The sequence below is a fragment of the Anthonomus grandis genome, chromosome 1, assembly GCF_022605725.1.
Source record: "Anthonomus grandis grandis chromosome 1, icAntGran1.3, whole genome shotgun sequence".
NCBI lineage: Eukaryota > Metazoa > Arthropoda > Insecta > Coleoptera > Curculionidae > Anthonomus > Anthonomus grandis.
Genome location: NC_065546.1, coordinates 39712505 through 39737179, shown reverse-complemented (window position 1 = coordinate 39737179; position 24675 = coordinate 39712505). Strand labels below are relative to the sequence as shown.

The window sequence follows — 24675 nt, the reverse complement described above, 5'->3', positions numbered from 1 at the left end:
AAAAAAAATGATATTGTTGACGTTTGGCTTTTCATCTCGTGGGTTGAAGACGTAGATTTACTTTTTTATCCAAAAACAGCAGTTAACCAAAGGACATATTAGTTAGCAAAGACAAAAAAGAATAATGACACTGCTCATGTTTTTTAAAAATATGAACAAGAAGAAGAAGAAGGGCCCAACTATTCTACTTAGCCCACTCAGCTTTAAACAGGCTCGCGAAGATTGCGAAAAGAAAGAAGATACATTAAATATACTGTGGCTCTTTGTCGTTTAAAAGGCTTCGTTACAAGAATAACTACAATTTGATTATCAAGAAGAAATATTGATGACATTTCTGTTCCATTTCATGGGCTGAAAGTGACTGAATTTCCAGCTTGCCGAGACGAAGAAGAAGTCATATATTGAGAGGAAGACGAACAATTACATTGAAGATTGTAGTCGTTGATTTAGCTTTTAAGCCAAAAGGATCAATGTCAGCGAAAGGATTATTATTTAATAAAGATGAAGAAAAAGACGATGTAGAAGAAAGCTGACATTGTTCACATATTTCAAGAAGAATAAGAAGGAACTAATTACATTGCTTAGGCCACCCAGCTTTTTACAGGCTAGAGAAAACCAAGAAAAAGAAAGAGGAAAAAAGGAAGTAACATTGATGACATTTCGGTTCCGTTTAACAGTAGAAGAAGAAAAGTAAAGGATTGATTGTTGACGGTTTTTTTTATCTGTTGAAGTCGTAAATTTAGTTTTCAAGCCAAAAATATCAATGCCAACGAAAGAAATTATTAGTTAATAAAGACGAAGTAGAAGGAAAGTGACATACGTATTTCAAGAAGAAGAAGAAGAAAAAGTGACATTAATGACGTTTCTTGTCCATACAATGCGCCGAAAGTGTAGTTTGTTTTTCAGCCTGCAGAGACGAAGTAGAAAACAAATAGTAAGAGGAAGAAGAAAAATTTCATTATTGTTGTTTTTCTTTTCCTCTTAGGGGTTAAAGTCGTATATTTAGTTTTTATGCCGTCAACAAAAGGAATTATTAGTTACTCAAGATAAAGAGGAAGACAGCGTCGAAGAAAAGTGACCCTGTTAACGTTTTTTAAGAAGAACAACTGAACTATTCTGCTTAGGCTCATGCCATTTCTTGAAGAAGAAGAACGATCGAAGTATTTTGCTCAGGCCACCCAGCCTTATACAGAATTCCGAAGACCAAGAACAAAGAATAAGGAAAACGAGAAAGAGATGAGGAAGAGAGGCATTAATGACATTTATATTCAATTTCATGACCTAAAAATGATTTTACTTTTGTACGGACAGAGAAGAAGACGGGAGATTAGGGGAATTAGGAGGAAGAAGAAAAATTACATGCTTTACATTCTCTTAAATTACAAGACAATTTTACCACAATCCAAAACTCTTTATTTTTACTCTCAACATTGTTAGCGAAACACGTGTCGAGAGTAAGAATAAAGAGTTTTGGTTTGTAGTAAAACTGTCTCGCAATTTGAGTGTCACACCAAAGGTTCCAACCATAGGACTTTACATTCTCTGTTTCATCTGACGGGTGGAAAGTAGACTTAGGATCGAAAAAGTCAATATCAATGAAAGGAATTATTAGCTAGTAGAGGTAATGAAAAAGCAAACATATAAGAAAAAAATGAATGTTACGAAGAAAAAGAAGAAGAAAAGTGATATTGTTGACGTGTTAGTTAACAGTGCAAGAATGATTCGTTCTCGAAGAGGAAGAAGTGAAAGAAAAAGAAGGACGTATACAAAACAAAGACGGACACTAATTTATACAAAAATATAGTATTTGTGATGCTGTAGATTTTGTGTTTTTACCTTTTATAAAAGTGTATGACCAGCATCTTCGGGAAAATGGATGAATTTTTCGAGCTTACAAAGAGGTCAGACTAAGGTAGGTCCCAGGATACCAGGGTGTATGAACGGGTTGACAAAATAGCAAGACAAGATTCCAGATTCAAGATTCCTTTTTAAGCGTCCTCTCAATGTTAAACATGATGCACAATTTTTTCTCCATAAATAAATTGAGTAAAGTAATATGTTTTTCCTGCTCCTTGGCATAGCATAGTATTTTTTTTCCTTATTTTCTGTGTCAATATTATACAGTTAGGACGCGCAAGTTGGACCAAATTCATTTAAAATTCAGGTTTTTTCAGCGATTCAGCAATTTTTTTGATGATGAATTCATGTATACAGGGTAGACTAAAAATGTGCTACGACTTCTTGCTTACGTTCACAAAAAATAAAAATTAATTCTAAAAGGGTATTTCAAGCTTCTTTTAGAAGTGCTTCAACATATGGACCTGAAAATTAACGTTTTATATATCTTTTCTTATGACTATATTCTAATAAGTTAATTTTAACAATGCTTATAACATTTTTTATATTTTTAAATTAGTTATAAAAGATCACTTAGAATCTTCTGGAACATGTATCTTATTAGGACGTTCTCTGGGTGTATATTGAAGTATTTTTTTCAAAACTGTCTAGTATATTATATACATACAAATATTAATACGTTTCTTTACATTTTATTGACGTATATTGTATAACGTTTAAGAAAAGAAATTTTCAGATTTAACTGTTGCTTTTCGGCTTCAATCGTAGAGGCCTAGTTATGAATATTTTTCTAAACACTGCACTAGAAAACGACCCACGTTCATGTTGCAAAATAAAGAGATTAGCACATAATGAAGTATTTTCAATCTTTCTTCGAAGTTAGCGATATGTCCAGGCATTATCCGGATGTAAAAATCCGAATGGCGTGAAGTTGGCAAGTGGCCATATAATGTCCATTAAACAGGTCCGGAGTATAATCAATACGATATTTGAAAATATTTATTCCTGCTTAATAAATATTCTAGCATTTTCCAGAACCTCCGAGACGAGTTTTGAACATTATTTTGTTAAGATTTAATCCCAGTTCTAATTGTTATTTTTGCAATATTACAGCATATTTTTGTGATAGGATTGTGAGTTTCCAATAGGACGTTTCGTAATTCGGCCACCATCATCAACTTTTCCTAATATATAGACGACAGATTAACTTATGACAGTTTTAGTAATTACCTTTTGAAACAAATTACTTTTTTTCCAAAAACTCAGATTTTTCAGAAATCTTTTGAATCTTTGGACTCTCAACAAAATTTCTTAATTTTCTAAATCATTTTCTTATGATCCCATGATTTCTTTTATAATTGGTAAAAGTGATCAGTGAAAATTAATCTCTGGAATACCAAGGTATATGCCAGTCCTATCCTGGCTCGTTTTTGAAACTAATAGTCTCGGCACAAAAAACCAAAAATAGAACCAGATAAATTGCGAGCGGTCGAATTAACAAACAGACCATCAAAAGGGAATTAGTGTTAATCGAATTCGTTCCCCTAATAATTTCTAATCTCTTCCTTTTTCTATATTTATCTCTCAGTCTGGTGGTTTTTTATTTTTTGGAGAAATTAAGGTTAGTTTTATATATGTGCGTTCCTGTGCCTGGAAAATTGTTTTTATGAGTCTGTTGTAAATTGAATTTTAGGCTGGCATGCGTAGAGAGAAAAATTTTTAGGAGGCCTTTTTAAAATTTGTTATTTCTGGAAAAATAATTTTTGGTTTGCGTTGACATTTTGTTATACGAAAATTATTTTGTTGCGCTGTTGGTTGCTGGTACCTTAGCCGCATACCAGTTGGCAAATGATGTAATGACTGTGATCTGTAGAAGAGTAAAATAATATGATATTATATTAAAATTATTAGGTTTACATATTTTAAGAGCATTCTATCAACTGTTATGAATAAGTGTAATTTTTCAACCAAGCCTAAGTAAATTCAAATCAAATCCAACTAAACAAAATCTATCAAATTGAAGCAAATCCAACCAATTCGCTCCAAACCCAACAAAACCTAACCAAACCAAATCAAACCCAACCAAAGCTAACTGAGGCGTTTGGCTAGTTTACTAGCAAATTTACTAACCCACCATATCTTTTCAATCTACTCAACTTGCTCTCAAGCCAACTAAATCTTAAAATATTCGACACATCAATACACCAATATCAAACTGTTAAAACAATTTTCAAACTAATTCCTGAATAAGACTTCGATATTTGTCCCAGACAATATGACCTTCCTTATAAAACCTCTTCTCTAATCTTAAGAAATTATTATTTTAGGTCGTGGTACTCTTAATGGTACAGCATCCAGCGATGGCTCAGGTAAAAAAGACCCCCTTAAACTTGTTATGAACCCAGCAGGTCAAGTCCAAGATATCAATACATTAAAGAAACAAGGTTACACCTTCGAAACCGCTCTATCTCCAGAAGTTTGTTTGGAAATCGTCAAAGGTCTCAATTCACCCAAAGGAAAAGGTATTAAAACTGACAGAAAACAAATGACAAACGACTTATTGATTCCTTCCAGGTGCAGAATTATTTGCCAAACGACGCAAGCGCTCCGAGAAGTGGGTAGTTGGAGAAACCAACGGCAGTAGACCACCATCCACTATACCTGACGTTATCTCTCCATCACCAGTGCCTACTTTATCACCTCTTGCTCCTCCTGTTAACGTGCCTCCTCCCAGTTACCTTCCAGAGACCCAGCAACGGTTAGCTCATAAGGAGAAACTTGACGAAATACAGGTGAACTAACCGTATTTCCATACATATTTCCTTGGATTGTAAATTATTTGAGTCTAACTATTTAGGAAAAGTTTACTCGTCCACGTATAAAACTGATAAAATCCCCCTGGGACGCTGCTCTGGAAACTGGATCAGTCGATACAGCTTTCCAGGTAGAACCTGCTTGGCCCACAAAGGGTAGCTACGTGGCACCAGCCGTGAATTCATACGAGGAAGCTCTGAAATCTGACAACCTGGCTTCTTGGACTATTCCCAAATCCAATGGGTGAGAAGCAAAAATCCTCTAATTCCCACAATACTAAATTAAATCATAGGTATGGTGACCAAAAGATTTTTACTCACAACCCAGCCTACAACAGCGACAGCATTAATCGAATCGTTGAGAATCTCCAAAAAGGCTCTAGCAGCACCGATGTTTACAAACCAGCACTTCCCCAGGCCTGGAACTCTGGACCAGTCAAGAAGCAAAATTACAGTTAGTATAATGCAGCCCATACTGCTTAATTAGCTTTATACTTAACGCTTTTTTAGGTAGTATAAATGCAGCATTAAATAACATCTTTGCAGCTCAAATAGAAGAGAAACATCCTCCCACCTCCCCATTTCCTACTATTCCTGATGTCACTCAAGTTGAGACTTTAGGGTCTTCTATGTCTGAGGTTATTCGTTCTGTAACCCCGTCTTTTCTTGAATCAAAACCTGATCATCAACAGGAAGCCATCAAAGAAATTGCTCGCAGAAGAGAAGAGCATGCTCGATCTCCCTTTCCTATCATACCAGATGTGGTGCTGGAACCTGAAATCGTTGAAAGGGATATCAAAGGGTTTCAAGAAAATCGAAGTGTATCTTCGTCTTTAAGAGCATCCTCACCGTTTCCTGGGGTGCCAGATATAACGTTAAATCCAGAGCTTCTGGAACAAGATGTAGTCACATTAAGGACTAGTCCTATACCTTTTTCAGTGCAACCGTCTGTAGATGAAAGTCTTTGTAATGAAGATTTTCCTCCACCTCCAGACTTTATTGATCTGCCTACAACTACTGCAGAAGAAGTTTCAGCCAATATACCTTTCCCAACTATACCAAATATATCCAAATACCTAGCAGCAGAAAAGACCGAGTCCAAGCTCTTTAGACCTCTAGCCAGCAAACCTTATGCCCCAATCTTTTTAAATGACCAAAAGTATGATATAAAATCACCTAATACGATCGTTGATTCAAAACCTACTCAGCCTGAATTCACTTACTCCTTAGGAGACCTTGATTCAAAACTATGTGAACGTAGCTTTACTAAAAACGATGATAACTCAAGGACAATCCAGTCAGAACTATTTCAAAGCCATGGGCATTTTAACGCCAGGGCCTTATCACCAATGAGAGTTTTCGTGCCGGAAGAACATGAAACCCAAGAGGTGGAACAGGAGGATGAAGACCAGAAGGTCCCAGACAACAAGACCAAAATAATCATAAAAAAGACTGCTGTAGAGAAGAATCCAGAACTCGAAGAACATGCTCGAAAGTTAGCTATCGAGAGTGATAGGGAAAAAGCTGAAGTAATGGTGTATCAGCAGGGATGCTTCAATGAGCTAAAACACATCCAAAAGACGTACAATTTGGTTGACAAGTATGCTATAAGTGGGTTAAAGAATGCCAATGTTGAGTATAAAGACCTCACTTTGCAGCAGGAGGAAGAAGAAAGGGAAGCATTTGCTATATTAAATAGTATGAAAAAAACGAGAGAAGGTATTCCTTCACAGGAGGAAACTACTTTTGAGGAATATAGTGAAACTGAACCAGATCTCGATAAAACTGAAGTTTCTCAGTCTTCTAAGTTAGGAAAGCCTGAGGTAAAGACTATTAACGAAGTTAAATTAACACACTTGGAAAGTAATGAATGTCAGACACTTGAAAAAGATGTTCCAACTAAATCATCTGAGCCAAACGAGTCTTTACCTAAAGATACATCTCAACCGTTAGAACCTACGATTGGAAAACCCTCTCTCAAAAAATCCCCACCAAAAGACAACCTCACATATGAAGTTCAGCAAAAAATCTGTAAGAAGCCTCCCGGTGCCATCATAGGAGCAAGACCCCTATTTGGGGAACTCAATATTAACGATGAATTCCGAAAAGCGTTGGTAGGCAGGCAGAAGTCGATGCTCCAAAGGCGATATAACCAAAATGCTTCCAAAAATGTCTCCCAAGTCAGGGATCCCAATAAATCCCAGTTTGAGCAAACCGAACTGGAAACTAAAGAAGAAACAACTGATAACAGTAATTTAAAACAGACAGTCAAAACGAACGAGAAGGCTGAAGTTGAAATATTTAGGCCGAGCGCAAATGAGGAGGTGGAAAAAATATTTTATCAGCAAGAACGTGAAGTTGATATAGATTTTCAGATCGTACAGGAAGAGTATATTGATCCACTCACTGGCGAAGTTTTGTATCAACAACCCGCTGTTGGATACATTGCTGGAGGTCAAATTCAACCCAGTTGTGAGCAACTAAGAAATGGAAAGGAGAAACCCGATGCTCAGTATGCTCAGGTCATATCAAGTACCCAGCAACAACAACAGCTACTAAGTCAGCAACTCCAACAACAAATATCTTTCCAACACCAGCAACCTCAGCAGCTTTATGCTCAGCCAAGGCCTCAACAAGAGTATCAAAAGCCAAGTTATCCCAGTGATCAGAGTGCAGATGAGGACTATGTAAAAGTCCCTGTAAAATCTCTTATTAAAACTTTCGAACAGTCCATAATGCCCCCAATGCAATACAAGCAAATCAGAGATCCTTTACCTGATGTGGTTGAAAAACTTACAAAAAGTAAAAGTCAAACTCAGATACCTGAAGAGCCCAAGCTTCAACTCCCACCCTGCTCTAATACTGACCAAATGCTTAAAAAAGCCGAAAAAGAATTTGACAATTTGTACTATGTGACTAGCTCCACCGTTCAAAACTCCAGCTTCTCCCAACCTGATCCCAGCAAATTCTACTCCTTGCAGCAATCAGAAAACAGCTCATTTTGCAGATATTCTTCCTCCCAAATATCCCAAACATCATCTCAATTTTCTCAAGCTTGCAGCCAAGCGCAGCTTCAAACTGCTTCTACTTTTCAACCGATAGAGAGCGCACGAGTGGCTTATGAGTCAGGCAAGACTTTTGTTGTTTTGTTTGTTCAATGTCACAATAAATGTTACGTTTTGGTATTTGTTATCTGTGAGGTTTTAGCTCTTCTATTCCTCATCATGACATTCTGAAGAAAATGTTGTCATTTTGGTGTCTTCTTTTGAAGTTTGTCATCCATCCTTACCAACCTCCGGTATGCATTAAGGTGTTTGGATTTTTATTTTAGGCTCTGCAACACTTCCAAGGTCCCAATCGAAGCCACCACTATCACCCAGCTACAAGCCAAACGTGGTGCCGCCAGTGTTTGTACCCCAAGAAAGCAACAGCCCTCTACCTAGTTTCTACCCCAGTCCGAAATACAACGCTCACCAGACCGATTCAAGTTACACCCCCACTCATACTTACGACGACTCATTCATCTCCACCCCTTTGCCAGTTAAGAAAATCAGCTTCGATAATTTCCAGAATTATAACACGGCCGCTAGAGGTTGGGGTCAGACCAAGGACGTATATAAACCGTTAACGTTTGACAAGCCAAGATCGCCCTATTCTGATTTTTAAGTTGAGAAAACGTCATTTCGACCAATCCTTGATGCGGGATTGTTGGACCGAGATGAAAATCCGAGAATACCGACGCTCGGACTAATTATGGAATTCTGTTTGCCCTGCCAATATTATTATTGTCACTAACATTAGTTTATCTTATTCGGTTAGATGTCGTGGTTTTCATTCATAGTCCGAGTGCAGGTGGCAAATAAACGACCTGTTGTAAGGTAGATTTAATTTATGGTTGATATGTATATAATGGTTTATGTTATTTATTTAAGGCACTAACCAAAACTGTTATGTAAGGATAAATGTAATATTCATTATATTATACTGATTTTTCTCCAATTTATATTAAAAGCTCTGTGTTTAGTTTTTTGATGTTCTTAGAGTGTTTTGAAGTTGCTATATTCTTCCCCTCCACAACCACACACATACTGTCGGCAGTTATGTATCGTTATTCGTTGTTTTACGTTAAAAATAAACTAAAGAAAAGACAACGGTGTTTTTTTAACTTTATTATAGGAGGTGTTTGGTAAATGTTGGTTTATAAACTTGATAATTATTTTCATTTACTCTAAAACGGAGGTTTTCGTTGACAACGGAGCACGTGTAATACGTTTTTTCTCCATATGATGGTGGCAAGAAGCTTCCTCCAGCTTTCCTTAGCGGTTTCATAGTTTCCAATATAGATCTGTACTTGTCGGATTTGTATTCTGGGTATTTTTCGAAACAGCCGGCCTTACAGCCACCAGGCTAAAAAAGTTAAATTTAGGTAAAATTGTCAACCGCAACCGATTCTACATGTAAATATTCAACTCAATCTTACCTAGCTCAATCCAACCCAACCTAATACAACCTAAACTAAACCCAAGCCCACTAAACTTAACTTAAGCCAACCTAACACAGTCCTAAGTCAATTCAACTCGACTCAACTCCACTTGTTTCGACTCGACTCGTCTCGACATGACAGTCGCTACATGACGTGACACGACACTACTCAACTCAACTTATTTCAACACTTTTCTTCTCTCCTCGACTTACCAGTTTTGCTGGTCCCGTAGGAATAAATTTCCCAGGAGGAAGTAGGGGAAACTCTTTAACATTTAGAGGAGCATACGTAGGTCCTGGTTTAAATTTCTCCGGATCTCTGTAAGGGTTGGTTTCAAAGTATGGCTGGGGGTGTGTGCCAGTAATCATTGGCCCGTCAAGCAGTTGTCCATATTGTTTGAATTTTGGTTTTACTCCATACTTTTCTACACTAAAATACAACTTCTATTTGACTTTAATCAATAACTTTTTAAAAAAATACCTGTGTTCTGGATAAGGGTTAATGCAGATATTAACATATCCAGGTCCTCCTTTTTTAGTAGGATTGGTTATGGGGTTTGCTGGTTCATGCTTAAATGGCGGACGTGGCCTCAACTTATTACTAAAAGCGTCCAAATGACCTTCAAAAGTCCCATACCAATCACCTGGAGTGGAATGCTTCTTGGTGTCTCCAGTGGGGATGAAGGGCCGTTCAGATACGTTTTTGAAAGCAGACGGTTTTCTAAAATTTCATTTATATTCTGGAAAATGTTTGGAAATTTTGGAAAATACTTACGGTTTTTTACCTCGACCTTTAAGCGCTTCTCCATTAAATATTCGCTTGAATTCTTTATCAAAGTAGCAGTCTTGCCAGTCTGTTTTTACTTTGGAGCCTCCTGCTAAGAGGTTTCTTCCTTTGTCTGGCCTCGGTTCTAAAAAGGCAATTGGATTTTCAGTTGTCTATACATTGTCTGGACTACAGTGTGGTCTAGTTACTAAACCACGTAGTCCTGGATATATGGATATTCAAAGTATATCTAGGTATACTCAGTCCTATTAAATCTATAGTACTAAATTCATGGTTCATCATTCCACCTTTAAGAGGTCGCACCAGTTCTGTCCACCAAAGCAATCCATGAAAAAACTTTATTTGGCAGTCATTCTAAAGATAGAGGACCCACCAAGGTGGACTTCTACCTTTAGCATAATCCTATGATTCTTCAGACATGGGTTATGGACTCCACTTAAAAAATTCATGAGGATCAGCTCTTTAAAATTCATCATGAAGCATCCAGAAATATTGTATGATAAACTGTTATTAAGAGCGGTTTGTAGTTTTCATTAATTCGGTCTTTTTCTTTAGAGGACTTAAAGTGGATTGAAAGTATTTCAGGAGTTCTTCAGATTGCCCAGAAACTATTGAGTAAAGTATCATCTTTAGTTTTCTAGGCTAGACTAATGCCCAAGTAACAATTTGCAGTCACCTGAGTTCAGATTACTCTTATTTTCACTAGTGCAACGTTGTTTTCAGTGCAAAATTTAGTTGGTTTTGCAACAACGTTTATTTTTGACCAAACTTCGACGTATTGCACCTGTATCGCAACTGTTGTAAAAGTCTGTTATTTTTACAACGTATTTTTTTACTATAGATGGTAGCAGTAGTAATTTACACTTAAAACAACGACGTGCAGATGTGTACAATTTTTCGAATCAAAAACCCAGTAAGAACAACGTTACTTCATCGTTCCTTCATCGAATGGGTATAGCGGGCTTTACACGTGTAAAGTAGCTAAAGCAGGTTACTAAATCAAGCAGCTAAATTTAGCTACTTGCAGCATGTAAACCACTGGATTTAGTACTTGCGCAAGTAGGCCATTTAGTTAACAATTTAGTAAAGTAAATAGAACACCTCTCTATTTACTTGCGCAAGTAAGCTCCCCCACTCTTTTTTTACAGCAACTAAATTCCAAATAAACAAGTGTAGACAGACAAGTTTAGCGAAGTGTATTAGGTCGACCTGTTCGTAAGAGTTTACTGGGATTGTTTTGTGAGATTTTTTTTGGAACACGATGACGTCTCGTTGGAGTGAAGAGACAACATTAAAATTGGTACACGAGTATCGTGATAGACCATGTTTATGGGACACAAGGTCTACGAATTATAAAAATAAACAAGCCCGTGATGCAGCATAGAAAGAGATTGAGGAAACTATGGGAATCGAAGGGTTTGGAGCAGGAGAAATCAAAAATAAAATAAGGGCCTTAAGATCAACTTATTCACAAGAGAAAAGAAAGATAAAAGATTCTATGAAGTCAGGAGCAGGATTTGCAGATATTTATGTCCCCAGTATAAAGTGGTTTAAGGAAATTGATGCGTTTCTACGGGTTTTGGAAGAAAATAAGAGACATACCCAAGATAATTTTAGTAACGTAAGAATATCCACTTTAAATACATATTTAAATAATTCAAAAAATCATTCTCTCCTGCCATGGTACAGCACCTTTACCCATAAAATACTGACACAGTTGATCCCTCATATTCCTTGCAGATTTTGCAGAGTGATTGCTGTGTACTTTCTCCATTGGGGAAAATCTGACATTAAGATCTCTCCAAGAACCAAATCGCATTTGACCGCTGCCTAGGTCTTCTTCATCTAAAGATCCACTCGGAGTGTAATTATTGCTTGAAGTAATCCTCAACTAGTTGTGTAATGCGCAACAAGTTTTGATAATTTTGTCAACAATTTCTGGTAAACATGCTATGGGCTTTTCAAAGATGCGAAACCTACTAACCATAATCCCAAAACCATTCTCAACGATTCTTCTTGCACGTGAGAGGCGGTAATTGAACACTTTTTGCTCTTTTGAAAGCACCACTTTTGAAAAAGGTTTTATCAAATATTCCTTTAGCGGGAATGCATCATCACCTACGATGAATCCGCCCGCTGGTAATAAACCATTCTCTAGCGCTTGAGACAAAGAAGATTGTTGGAACACTTCCCCGTCTGACTGCCTTCCAGAGCATCCAACTCACTTCCACAGTGTGCTGGTGCAAGGATGGTAAAATGTTTTCAGTCAATTGCACCGTAACAATTTGGAAAATTCCATCTTTGTCGAAATCCATTTTCAATTACTTTTCATTCTTCTTCAGACGCAGGAACCTGAAATATACAGAATAAAAATATTACAATCGAAAATAATAATAATAATAATAATAATAATAATAATAATAATAATAATAATAATAATAATAATAATAATAATAATAATAATAATAATAATAATAAGTACATATTTTTTTTTATTTCAGGAATCAGAATGTGAGCAAGAAGTTGGTGAACACAGAAATAAAGAACAGGAAACATTGACCTTCAACGAAACGGCTAACCCTGCAAAAAAACCTAGGTTTGATAATGACAGTCAGAGTCATTATCAGCGAAGAAACAGTAACACAGGAGCCTGCCACAAATGTAAATAAATACGTAATTTTTGGTCAGAGTGTGGCTACACAGCTGATGGCGCTACAACCGATTTCAGCAATACAAGCACAAGAACAAATCCAGTCTATTCTTACCAAGTTTAAACTTCATGACTTGCGGGCTAATAATAATTATTCTTCTTCATCAGGAACCACCCACACTACTGTTCCATCTTACACCTCTCCACCTCTACAATCTCCGAATGAATATGAGAACACCACGAGTGATGGCTCAATCCATTATGAATATAATGCCGCCGAAAATTATTCTCAAGCAGATATCATAAGCCAAGCGTTCACCAACATATAAGTTAAGTTGCTCATATATTGTATATACGTAAAAATATAACCATATTTAAAAATTTTAAAGAATAATTGTTTTCTTTTTTTAAGTCCACTTACCTTTATATATTTCTGAAGAGCTTCATAAATGGCATCGCATACCTCAGGTATAAAGTTGGAAATTGCAGGCCTTGACACAGGAAATAATCTCTGCAAAGTTCTGTAACTGTTTCCTGTCGCGAAATAAGCCAATGTGATCTCTAATTTCATCCTGGGTGGAATAGCAGCCCTAATTATGGCATCACTTTTAGTAATTTTAGAGGAAATTTTATTTAGCAAATTGCCAAATCGTTTTTTGGTCATCCTCATACAATTTCTATATTCCAAAAGATCTTTATTAGCAAGTTCTATCAGCAAAGTAGAAGAAGCACCATGAGTTTCTCTCCGACCCAGCCAATTTCGTACCCAACAACGCTTTTCATGATTTTTGTTAATTTCGTCACTAATTATATTTGATATTTCACCACGTATATTCAAAACACATTTCTTCACAGAGGCACGAATATCTGTTGCTGCCATATTTAAAAACGAGAACTAAACTAAATTACTAAAATGTGTGTAGACACAACTAAATAGAAATACATCATTTTTTAGTTACTTGCTTTAGTAACTTGCTCAAGCTACTTGATACGTGTAAATTTGGCTTATTACATTGCCTGATCGTCTGTGTTAAGCATTTTTCACTGTAGATGGAGCTTTTTGACATGTTAAGAGTTTTAGGAAGAAGATGAAAAATAAAGGTAAAGAGAATAAGAGGAAGAGAAAATATTCAATTTAGCATAACCTACTTAATTTATATTTTTATTTTTATAATTAATTTTTTGCTTGGAATTATTGGGATTTATTATTTTCGTTTTGCTTTAAAAAATGAAGAGATATAATGACTAAATATTCTGCAACTTACTACAGGCGCAAAAAAAAACTTGCAATGGAAATAAAAATGGCTGCAACTAGTTTACTTGAAGTTGATATGGATTATATAGAATCAAGGGAAGTGGCTGAAGATAGCAGTGAAAAGGTTTGTATTAAATTTTATATATTTAAAGTTTAAAAAACTGGGTTTACTTTTTGTAAATGGTTTCCTTCATGGTTCCTATATCCTACTTTATAGCCTTTTTTTACACAAGAGACCAAACAGTTTGAAAATAATGGTAAATTTTAGAAAGTTTTATTTTTTAGGATTTATTAAGCAGCAGCAGCAATGAGAACTCAGAATGTAATATTAACATTACATTCTGAGTTGATATTTTTCGAAGAGCTTATGATTTTTTTTGTAAAAGTTTTTGTTTATTAAAGTTTGTAAAAAAAAACGTGCTGCATACGCGCAACAAACTGTAAACAATAATTGAAATATTAAAATTTTAGGTTAGGTCCATCCGTTCTTTCTCTTGCTTCAGGCCAACCAGGGACAACGACAGCGGGTTTCTTATGTAACCAATAAAAAAAATTACCGTCAAAGTGGGTGATTTGAAATCAGAAGGTGAAGTGGAAAAATTTACGCGGTCGGACGGATATTTAAGTTATCACCTAAATGCACGGGAGCATGCTGCATAGGCAATGCCGCGCATTTGACTTTGGTACAGGTTTACTTTATTGGCAAAAATAGGTAAAGACCTGAACGTCCCTAAAGATATGAAAGTGGATTCTATGGAAATTTTTAACCTGATCAAGGAATGAGTAATCAGTTTAAAGTATACTGGAAACTCCTTCCATTGGTTCCCTTGTACCCATTTTCTAACCCTCACTCCCAACTTCCCATACCTTTACTCTCCTTTTTCCTTCCTGTTATTACCCATCCGTCCATTTAAATTTCATTTAATCCAAGTATAATTAAAGCAATATTAAAGTAATAAATTTTTATTGATTAATTATAATTATTTAATTCTTTATTTTTTTAATTTTTTTTTTATTTAACAAACATCGAGGTCGCTTCCAAATTGTGCTGGCAATTGCCTCGTTGCAGTGCCATAAAACAAGCAAGCAAGTAAGCAAGCATGTTTACTTTTAGGCTAAAACTTGTCGCGCCATTTTCAATTAGTGTGACGTAGCCGTAGGTCAAAGTATCTAATAAAAATTGTTGATTTTGTGAACCTCTAGAACTTTTACTTCTGAGCCATAGTTGGAACTCAGTCACAGGAATGGATTTTTAATATTAAATGGAAAAAATTATTTTTTTGAAGATGTCATCACAGTTTTGCTTTAACAAATTGTTTCACATTGAAAAATCATGCCACAGAAATATAAGAAGAAAATTGGCGGACGGCGATATGTGAATTATACAAATGACAACCTAGAAAGTGCTCTAGCCGCAATTATTAGAGATGGGATGTCCGATTCCAAGGCTTCTCAAGCATATAACATTTCTTTGGTGAACCTAAGGAGGAAGATTAAGAATAAACACCCGAAAAAGTTTGGTGGACAACCTGTTTTAAGTAAAAGAGAAGAAAATGCCATTGTAGCAGCTATTGTTACGGCGGCAGAATGAGGCTATCCATATGAGAAGGAGGATATAAAATTATTAGTTAAAAACTACTTGGTCGGCAAGCAGGTGACCAAGTTTTCTAGTAACATGCCTGGAAAAGATTGGTGCACGGACTTTCTTACAAGGCATAAAGATGTATTAAAGGTTCGTTTGGCTGAAAATATAAAAAGATCTAGGGCAGGTGTATCAAGAAAAGTTTTATATGAATATTTTGATAAATTGAAAGTTTCTTTCAAAGACGTACCACCAGAGAATTTAATAAACTATGACGAAACTAATTTTGTTGATGATCCCGGAAGGCCTAAAGTTGTTATACGAAGAACTATGAAGCACGCAGAGAAAGTTTGTGATTCCACCAAGTCTGCCCACTCAGTCATGTTCTCTGTAACAGCGGCTGGACTTTTGTTACCTTAATACGTTGTCTGCAAATCTGAAAATTTGTGGTCCACTTGGACTCAAAGTGGCCCTGAAGTTTGTATTTACAACCGCAGCAAGTCTGGGTGGTTCGATCAAAGTTTGTTTGAGGATGGGTTCTTCAAGATCATTGTTCCTTATTATAGAGGTCTAGATGGCCCAAAAGCTATCATCGGGGACAATCTAGCAAGTTATTTGTCAGAGGCTGTAATAAAAAAATGCAAGGAAGACAATATAAGATTCATTTTCTTACCAGCAAACAGTACCCATTTGACACAACCCCTTGATGTGTCCTGCTTCAGACCAATCAAGATTGCCTGGCGACAGCAGCTAAAAAAATGGAAAATGTCAAATCCAGGTGTGCTACAGAAAGATCATTTTTCCCGAGTTCTGAACAGGATAATTAAATCGATTGCTCTTACAGTTGGTAAAAATATCAAATCTGGATTTGAGGCTACAGGTTTATATCCGCTTAACCGAGAAAAGGTTCTTGTTAAAGTCCCAGACGACAATGAGACTGACGCCAATAATAGTGTTACATCATTAGTTGCAGAGTCAGTTACACTTCTTTTTAAGGAATCCAGATTTAAAGAACCGCGAGCCAAGCAAATCAACCGTAAGAAATTGGTAGTGGCGCCCGGAGAAAGCGTTACAGATCAAAAGATTTCAAGATCTTCGGAATCGGAAAAAGAAACTATAATCGAGCCAGAAGAAGATATATTGTCAAATAAAGGATCAGAGGAACTTAAAGATATTGAGCTGCCCTGCTTTGTAAACCCAGTGCGAGAAAAAAAAAATTAACTCAGAAAACTCACAAAAAGTCGAGAAAGCGCAAATCGCTCTAGACAACTTGGAAGAAGGGAACTTCATCTTGGTAGAGTTTACTACACTAAAGAGAAAGCAACAAAGATATCTGGCAAAAATATTGGAAGTAGACCAAAGATTTATACATTGCTCATTTCTTAGGCCTTCTGAAAAAATCAAAGATGCCTTTGTTTTTCCCCTTAAGCCAGATATTAGTGATAGTACTATGGAGCAGGTGATCAGGAAGTTTGAGCGTCCTGAAGAGTTAAGGAGAGGAGCACTAAAATTTTTTTTTTAAAACAATGTTAAATTAGAATAGTTTTTAAGCTATATTTAGTTTTATATTTTTTATATAAAATAATGTTTTATAATTGGTACAACCAAAGAAATTAATTTTAATTAACTAATTTTGTTTCGATACACCCTTTAGAGCGGGTGACTTGAAATTTTCTGTTTATTATTTTTTCTTTTGAAAACTAAAAGAAATTTGAAAGTTTTTTTCCGATCTATATATATTCCCCAAACTTGTTGTGCAAGTTTCCCATATTTTTTTGCAAACCAATTTTTTATTCTGTGTCTCGTAGAGGGATGAACGTGTCAAAATTGTTATCAAGTCACCCGCATTGACGATACTTATTTTTTTTTGTTTAGGGCTAAAATAACATCTTTTCACAGTAAACTATGTTCCGTTTATAAATTAAGTGCTTGTGCATCTTTCAAAACGGGTATTTTACCCGTATAATTCACTATATTATACTACATACAAAACAAATATTAATAAGGACTGTTCAAAAGATGGATTAATAAGGTTGTATTTTTGGAGTAGCTACTAGCCTACTAGAGTTATCTGTTGGCTTATTGTTAAAAAAGTAATTAATTTTTCTGTACTTATGGCGTCCATCCGTCCAAAAATCAGTAACTCTAAAAACGTTGCAAAAGCGTTTAGAAAGCAACGGGAAGTCACTACGTAACGTTGAGACAACCAAAAAAAAATCTCTTTCAAATTTGTGTAAAACGGGGTTGTCTCTGCGGTTAAGACAACGTAACAATGCAACGTTGAGTTGTAATGTTGTCGCGTCGAAAAATTGCTAATTGGGTGCCGCCTATAGGTCATTGATTAAGGTGAAACTAGATGTGTAATCTAAAAATCTTAGTGTTCTTCATTCTTATCTATTTTAATATTATGGTCAGTCCGGTTCAATAATAAATTTAATAGAACTGATTCTGAGAGATCATCACCATCCTCATCACCAAGAGAATCGGTTATTGTTCATGATAATAAATACTTACTTGGAAAAGGAGATACATAGCCCTTCCCGTTCATGAAAGGCATTTCGCTGAAAAGGCCTAACCGTTCAATATCTGGTTTTCCATATTGGTTGCCCAATTCTTCTCCTTTGAAAGTGCTTTTTCCAGGTTTACCCATTGTAGAACAAAATTTGTTTTAGAGTAAATAATAAGTCTTAAAATTAAATAAAATAATGACAAAATAACCAACTATTGGCAAATTTTAGAGGTTAGATAAGTTTAAAGCTTCGATAAGTTCGCAAATTATGATCCTAAGATAAAGCTTCCTGAACCGATTTTTCCATAAATGACAAATGTTGTCATGTATATTTATATATTTTTACAATGGTAAAATAGCTTTTTTCTTTTTTTAATGGATGACTCCAGAGAATCCATATATCTCTTAGGGTAAGCCAAATGGTAAGAGATATTATCAGATTGTCTCTCATCTCTACTTCTAATCATTCAAATTTTAGAACCCCTAAGAGAAGCGACCACAATTTCCATTATGGAGAAGCTCTCATGCATTTGATCAAAGGGTATGTGGGCACGGGGGTGTTTTCTATGGGAGACGCTATCAAAAATTCGGGACTTATTTTTGGACCCATTAGTGTACTGCTTATTGGCATGACCTGTTTACATTGCTGCCATTTACTTGTAAGTAATATATATTTTACTTTCTGAAGAGTTTAAAGGTTCTTGTTCTTAATCTTTAGAAAGCGATGATCTCTGAATCTGTTCTTACAAAAGAATCTTTCCAAAGAGGATCCAGGTAGGATCCTCTTGGTTAAGAGTAGTTCATTATTCAGTTAATCTTGATTTCAATAAGTATTTCCTTTCACATTTCTTCAGATAATATCTACATAAATCTATTAACTCTTTCTTCAAGATAAGAGCCTACTTAAGAATTTTTAGTTTCCATAAGATCTTCTGAATGCTTACGATTGATTCTTTAACCCTCAAGTACTATGCGTGGGTCCTAGGGACCCATGTAAATAAGTTTTCATGCAGATTTTGGCAACGCCGCGCGCCACTGGCATTTCCGCTTGTGTAATCTCCAGTAACATTAAACACTTCTCAGTCGTGAATCTGTTGTTGAAGTGGACGTATCGAATTTCGAGTTATTAGTGTCGACGGGTCTGTGGGACCCACGCATTGTAATTACTTTACAATTTCTAGTTTGGTAAGTTTTAATTTTTTTTGTTTTTTGTTTAATTTTTATGTTTTTTTTTTAATTTTAGAAAGAAATATGGCTTTAAAAAATAATGCTTTGACTGATAAAGACATAGAAGACTTATTTGAAGATGAAAATTTTTGGAATGACCAAGACATTACAACCCAAGCTGCACTGCTTCCATCAGAGTTCAATGATATTGTAGTTTCAAATGATCAAAGTGATCAAGAGGAAGAAGATAATGAGGTTTTAAGCGATCATGACACAGAAAGTGAATTTTCATGGAGCTCCGGAGACGACTCAGACTTCGACCAGGATGAAGAAATTATTGAAGTCCCTCCAAGTATATCCACATCGGAAAAAGAGAAGAGATCGAGCTCATGGCATGGAAAAGATAAGACGATTTGGTCAAAACAAGAGCCTACAAGAAGCAGAACAACATCGGAAAATATAATAAAAATATTACCTGGATTGGCTGGAGAGGCAAGGCAAAATCCACCAAAAAATGTTTTGGAAGCATGGAATTTGCTTTTCACAGACAATATGATTCAAAAAATTATTGAATTTACCAATCACAAAATAAAAATCATGGCTGTCAACTATACTGTTTCTGCAAAAAATCGTCTATCCTTTTTATCTACCACAACTGGCGAAGAAATTAGGGCTTTTATTGGTTTGTTGTATTTACAGGGGATCATCAAATAACGAAAACTTACGATCTATGTGGGCAACAGATGGCACCGGTAGAGATATTTTTAATTGCACTATGACTCTTGCACGCTTTAATTTTTTACTATCCACTCTACGTTTTGATGATGAAACCACAAGAGCTGAAAGGCGAGCTATGACAAAATTAGCGCCTATTAAAGATCTTTTTGAAGAGTTTGTCGAAAGATCGAAAACAAACTACATACCAGGTGAATTCTTGACTGTGGATGAAATGCTTGTGGCATTTAGAAGTAGATGTGGCTTTCGCATGTATATGCCAAATAAGCCAGCAAAATATGGCATTAAATTACAAATTCTGGCTGATAGTAAAACAGATTATATGTGCAATGCTGAAGTATATCTTGGTAGAGATAATGGGCCCGTGCAAAAATCTGTTTTTTTGCAGCCAACTCAAGTAGTCCTTCGTCTAATTACTTCTTTGCCTAAAAAATCAAACCGAAATATCACTGGTGATAATTGGTACTCTTCTGTAGAATTGGTCAATGAACTCCTAAAGAATAACTTAACTTACGTCGGCACAATGAAAAAAAATAAGAGACAAATACCACCTGAATTTCAAGCAATTCGAAGCCGACCTGAATCGTCAAGCCTCTTTGGATTCCAGAGCAAAACTACCTTGGTAAGTCATGTGCCTAAAAAAGGGAAATCTGTGATTCTAATATCTAGCATGCATCATGACGCAAAAATTGATAAAAGCACTGTCAAACCTGATATAATTTTGTTTTATAATGATACAAAATCTGGAGTAGACGCCTTGGATCAAAAATGTGTTCATTTTTCAACCTCCCGCAGAACAAGACGCTGGTCAATGGTACTATTTTTTCAAATGCTTAACATAGCTGGTGTAAATTCTCGGGTACTTTACCAATGTTCTCCCAAGGGAACTGAAATTGAAAGGTATTCCTTTTTGAAGAAACTTGGAATGGCACTTTGCAAGGACTATATGGAAATCCGTATGAACATATTCGCCGACAGCTACGTGAATCGATTGCGCTGAGACTTGGAACGTCGTTACCTGTTTATCCAACCCCTATACCAGAGCAAAAGAAAAAGATGCGCCTTTTGTCCCCCAAAGAAGGATAGAAAAACAAGTGCTTTTTGCAAAAAGTGCAATAAACCCATATACTTTTCTTGTTGCAATATTTTGTGTGAACCATGTTTAAATAAATAAATTTTGCACTAATTGTTAAAATATCTATATGAATAAACTATTTTGACATTAAAAACATTTTTTTTTATTTAAAAAGTGGTTTCATTTTTAAGTTAAAAAAATGGGTCACTGGGACCCACGCATAGTAAATATGTGTTTTATTTGGGGCATAGTACTTAAGGGTTAAATAAATTAAAGCTGCAATCAGCTTTTTTGCAGGTCAATTCAGCTCGTCTGCTCAACAAGCACTACAGCTTAGATAAAGTGCCAGATTATGCAGATACTGGTAAACTCTGCTTCAGATTAGCCGCCCCAAGCTTACCAGCTTTAGCGTTTATAGCTAAGCTGACCATCAACGTCTTCCTCATAATGGCGCAAGTGGGTTTTTGCGCATCATATTTGGTATTTATTTCATGGAACGTGCGAGAGGTACAGTTAGTTACATAGTTACTTTCAGGTTATTATTAGGTATTTTGTAGTTATTGAGAGCCCACAAGTTTGCCTTGGATATCCACACTATTATAGCGCTAGTAGCTATTCCAGTGTGGCTTACTTGCCTTATAAAAACCCTAAAATGTTTGGCATATTTGTCTATGTTGGCAAATGCAGCTTTACTGCTTAGTATAGTTATAGTGATTTACTATGCTTTTATGCAGCCAGCGACGGAATGTCCTGTAGGGCTAAAGATACCAAGTTTATCCAGTTATTCAATATTTTTTGGACAGTGTATCTTCTCTTTTGAGGGAATCGGACTAGTAAGTAAGCGTTTTTATATATTTTTTTATTTGTTTGTGTTTTTAGGTGTTAATTCTGTATAATGAAATCGATGATCGAAACCAGTTTAGTGAGTCTTATGGAGTATTAAACTTGGGTTTGCATATTGTCACTATGGCTTATATGTTCTTTGGAGCAGCAACTTATATGCAGTTTGGAGACGCTATTAAAGAAACTGTTACTTTAAACCTGAATTCATCACAAATGTTGGTATAAGTCTATTATTAAAAATGTATTAAAAAATAAGTCTTTTTTGTAGTTTGGGTCAAACAGTTTTAGCATTAATCTCTATAGGAATAACATGTAGTTTTGCCCTACAGCTTTACGTGGCTGTAGATATATTATGGCCCAAAATACTAACCTGGTTGGGACCTTTTCAGTATCCATACTTAGTAGAGGTGTGGTTTAGGACAGCACTTGTAATTACAATAAGTAAACTGGCTTTTTTTCTGATTTACGTGAGAATTCTCCATATTTCTTTTTAGTTGTTATGGCTGAAGCAATCCCGAGACTCCAAATCCTGCTGGCTTTTATTGGCTCCTTTTTAAGTGTCGCTTTAATAGCCATTTTTCCAGCAATTATAGATCTTGTGACTGCTTATGGGTTTAGCACAGTTTCGTCACTTTTAGTGGTAAAAGATTTACTGATTATAGTATTTGGAGTTACCTCTACTATAATGGGAACTACTGCCAGTATAATGCTGTTATCTAAAGAGTTTTAGTCGTTAGATCATACTGTATATATTAAAGTATTTGGTTAACAACTGAGAATAAGTGGAATGATTATTTAATTTTTACTTAAAACGTGATTCTCTTACATATAATTAAAGAATAATTAATAAAGTTTTTAGTGCCATTTTATATAAAATGCAGCTTATTGATACGGAAATAATCTGAAAGATAAATTCAGTATTCAAAAAGAGATTATCTTATAATATTGTAACGAAATTCGGGAATACACTTTTATTGTCAACGTCAAAAACACTAACCTAACTCGCCTTGACTGTCGTTTAATTGTTTCTAAGGTAAAAACTGACTAAACAATTAAAACTGAATGAATTATCACGAAGCGCGTCCTTTTTAAAACCCAATGAAACAGTTTCGAAATATTTAGAATTATCTTCATTGTTTTTGCCGAAAGAGACCAATAATTTTAGGAGAATACTGACAGTCAAAGCAAGCAAGTATACAAATTCTAGAAAACTAGAACTACAGGGATTTACAATAATATAACCTAAATAACCTAAATTGGGGCCAAAATGGGGCTCTCGAACAAGATGAACTACTTAAAAACTAAACACTATAGATAAAAATAATAAACCAAACGTAAGTAGAACCTTAAAGAAACCCTACAAATCAACTTTAACTACAGAATACTAATAAAAGTAGTACAAAAACTAGGAGAATAATTAACGTATTTACATTTTCATAATACTGCTCCCCTCTCAAGTTTGATCGTCCCTATCAAACATGGGACCACCTGAGTCATGATAGGGCCCTAGCCGGACGATGTTTACAATTTTCATCTTCGTTGTCGGATGTCGCTGGATACGGTACACCACGTCGTTGATTCTGGCGACCACATTGAATGGACCTTCCCAATCCTTCTGGAGCTTGGTGACTTGCCCTTCGTCCTCCGTGTATTGTATAGCCAGACTTTATCCCCAGGATTAAAACCGGTAGAATTTGCCTTTATGTCATAACGTGATTTCATTCTGTTACTTTCTAGATGAAGTTTATCCCGTGCTTGTTTGTGAACAATTTGTAAACGCTCTTGTAAATGGTCGACGTACTCCTCAAGGGTTTCAGACTTATGGGGTCTTCCAGTCCAAAGTCCAGACTTGTGTCCAAAGGTAAACGAAGATCATCACCGTAGACAACTTTTGCCGGGCTTTTTCCAGTTGACTTGTGGATAGAAGAACGATATGCCAATAGGAAAGGTTGTATACAGGTATCCCAGTCGGTTTGCTTAGAGTTTACCACCATCCTCAAATAGGTTTCAAATGTGCGGTTAAATCTTTCAACCATTCCATCAGACTGAGGGTGTAGTAGGGTTGTACGGGTCTTATTGATTTCCAGCAACTGGCATACTTGTTAGAATATTTGTGACTCAAAGTTCCTTCCTTGGTCTGAATGTATCTCTCTGGGTACACCAAATCGACAAATCCAGTTCTGGAACAGCACTTCAGCTACTGTCGTTGCTTCTTAGTTTGGAATCGGATAAACCTCGGGCTACTTACTAAAGTAATCCATAGCAACAAGAGCATATCGGTTTTCGGAGCTACTAGTAGGAAAGGGTCCTGCTACGTCTATGGCAATTCGTTCAAAGGGTGCACCAACAAGATACTGCATCATCTTTCCTCTTGTCCGGGTTGGTGAACCCTTACTTAACGAACACTGCTCACACTGTCGGCACCAGCGTTCAACATCTCGATGACGGTTCAGCCAGTAAAACCATTCTTTAACTTTTCCCAAGGACTTACTAACTCCAAAATGTCGTCCGCCGACACCGCCATGAACAGCTTCAAGAACTTCCGGATTCCGTTTTCGAGGAAGGACTGTCAGATATGTCTTTTCTTTTCCATCTATGCTCTCCCAGACTCTTTTTAACAATCCATCTTTTATAACCAATGAATTCCATTGAGACCAATAAGCTTTTAGTTCTGGAGATTTGTCAGAAATATCTTTCCATTCTGGTTTTTAAATTCCTCGAGATTTGAGTTCGTAAATAAGACCAAATACTGGGTCATCACACTGATCTTGGATTAAACTAGCTACATCCCACTCTTTAGAATTGTGAAGGCCAATACGATTACAAGTAAATATCTCTGGATGCTGTTTTGTTTCCTTTTTAAAACAATGTTGACATGTTTCAAAACAGGGTCTTCTCGATAAAGCATCGGCATTTTGGT

The 24675-nt window shown here is 35.9% G+C and overlaps 3 protein-coding genes and 1 long non-coding RNA gene across 11 annotated transcripts in view; 3 read left to right on the top strand and 1 right to left on the bottom strand.

The window, feature by feature from the left end:
- LOC126750197 (uncharacterized) overlaps window positions 1-8821 on the top strand; it is an 86442-nt gene extending 77621 nt beyond the window's left edge. For 6 of the 7 annotated variants that reach the window (XM_050459765.1, XM_050459751.1, XM_050459742.1 and 3 more), the window contains 6 exons: window positions 4185-4379; window positions 4432-4649; window positions 4715-4914; window positions 4964-5124; window positions 5181-7799; window positions 8002-8821. In XM_050459765.1, coding sequence (XP_050315722.1) covers window positions 4185-4379; window positions 4432-4649; window positions 4715-4914; window positions 4964-5124; window positions 5181-7799; window positions 8002-8336 — 3728 coding nt within the window. In that variant the 3' untranslated portion in view covers window positions 8337-8821. The remainder of the gene's footprint in view (window positions 1-4184; window positions 4380-4431; window positions 4650-4714; window positions 4915-4963; window positions 5125-5180; window positions 7800-8001) is intronic. The other variant, XM_050459778.1, reaches the window with a different exon arrangement.
- A 3-nt stretch (window positions 8822-8824) lies between these two features.
- Window positions 8825-18166, bottom strand: LOC126750306 (UPF0602 protein C4orf47-like). The gene is made up of 5 exons (XM_050459886.1): window positions 17941-18166; window positions 9928-10063; window positions 9634-9873; window positions 9366-9582; window positions 8825-9077 (listed from the first exon to the last, which is right to left on the bottom strand). Exons 1-5 carry the CDS (start codon window positions 18074-18076, stop codon window positions 8841-8843), a joined length of 966 nt encoding a protein of 321 aa, XP_050315843.1. The 5' UTR covers window positions 18077-18166; the 3' UTR covers window positions 8825-8840.
- Window positions 13764-14837, top strand: LOC126750347 (uncharacterized). Its single transcript, XR_007665692.1, has 2 exons — window positions 13764-13968; window positions 14316-14837. It is a non-coding gene; the product is annotated as an uncharacterized LOC126750347 (long non-coding RNA).
- Window positions 18167-18233: 67 nt separating the features above from the next.
- On the top strand, window positions 18234-22537 carry LOC126750279 (proton-coupled amino acid transporter 2-like). 2 transcript variants are annotated; one of them, XM_050459850.1, is made up of 7 exons: window positions 18234-18345; window positions 18414-18594; window positions 21210-21419; window positions 21470-21745; window positions 21792-21970; window positions 22024-22196; window positions 22250-22537. In XM_050459850.1, exons 1-7 carry the CDS (start codon window positions 18311-18313, stop codon window positions 22483-22485), a joined length of 1290 nt encoding a protein of 429 aa, XP_050315807.1. In that variant the 5' UTR covers window positions 18234-18310; the 3' UTR covers window positions 22486-22537. The 2 variants fall into 2 exon arrangements, with proteins under 2 accessions (XP_050315807.1, XP_050315812.1); XM_050459855.1 differs by having other exon boundaries at window positions 18243-18357.
- Window positions 22538-24675: the final 2138 nt, after the last annotated feature.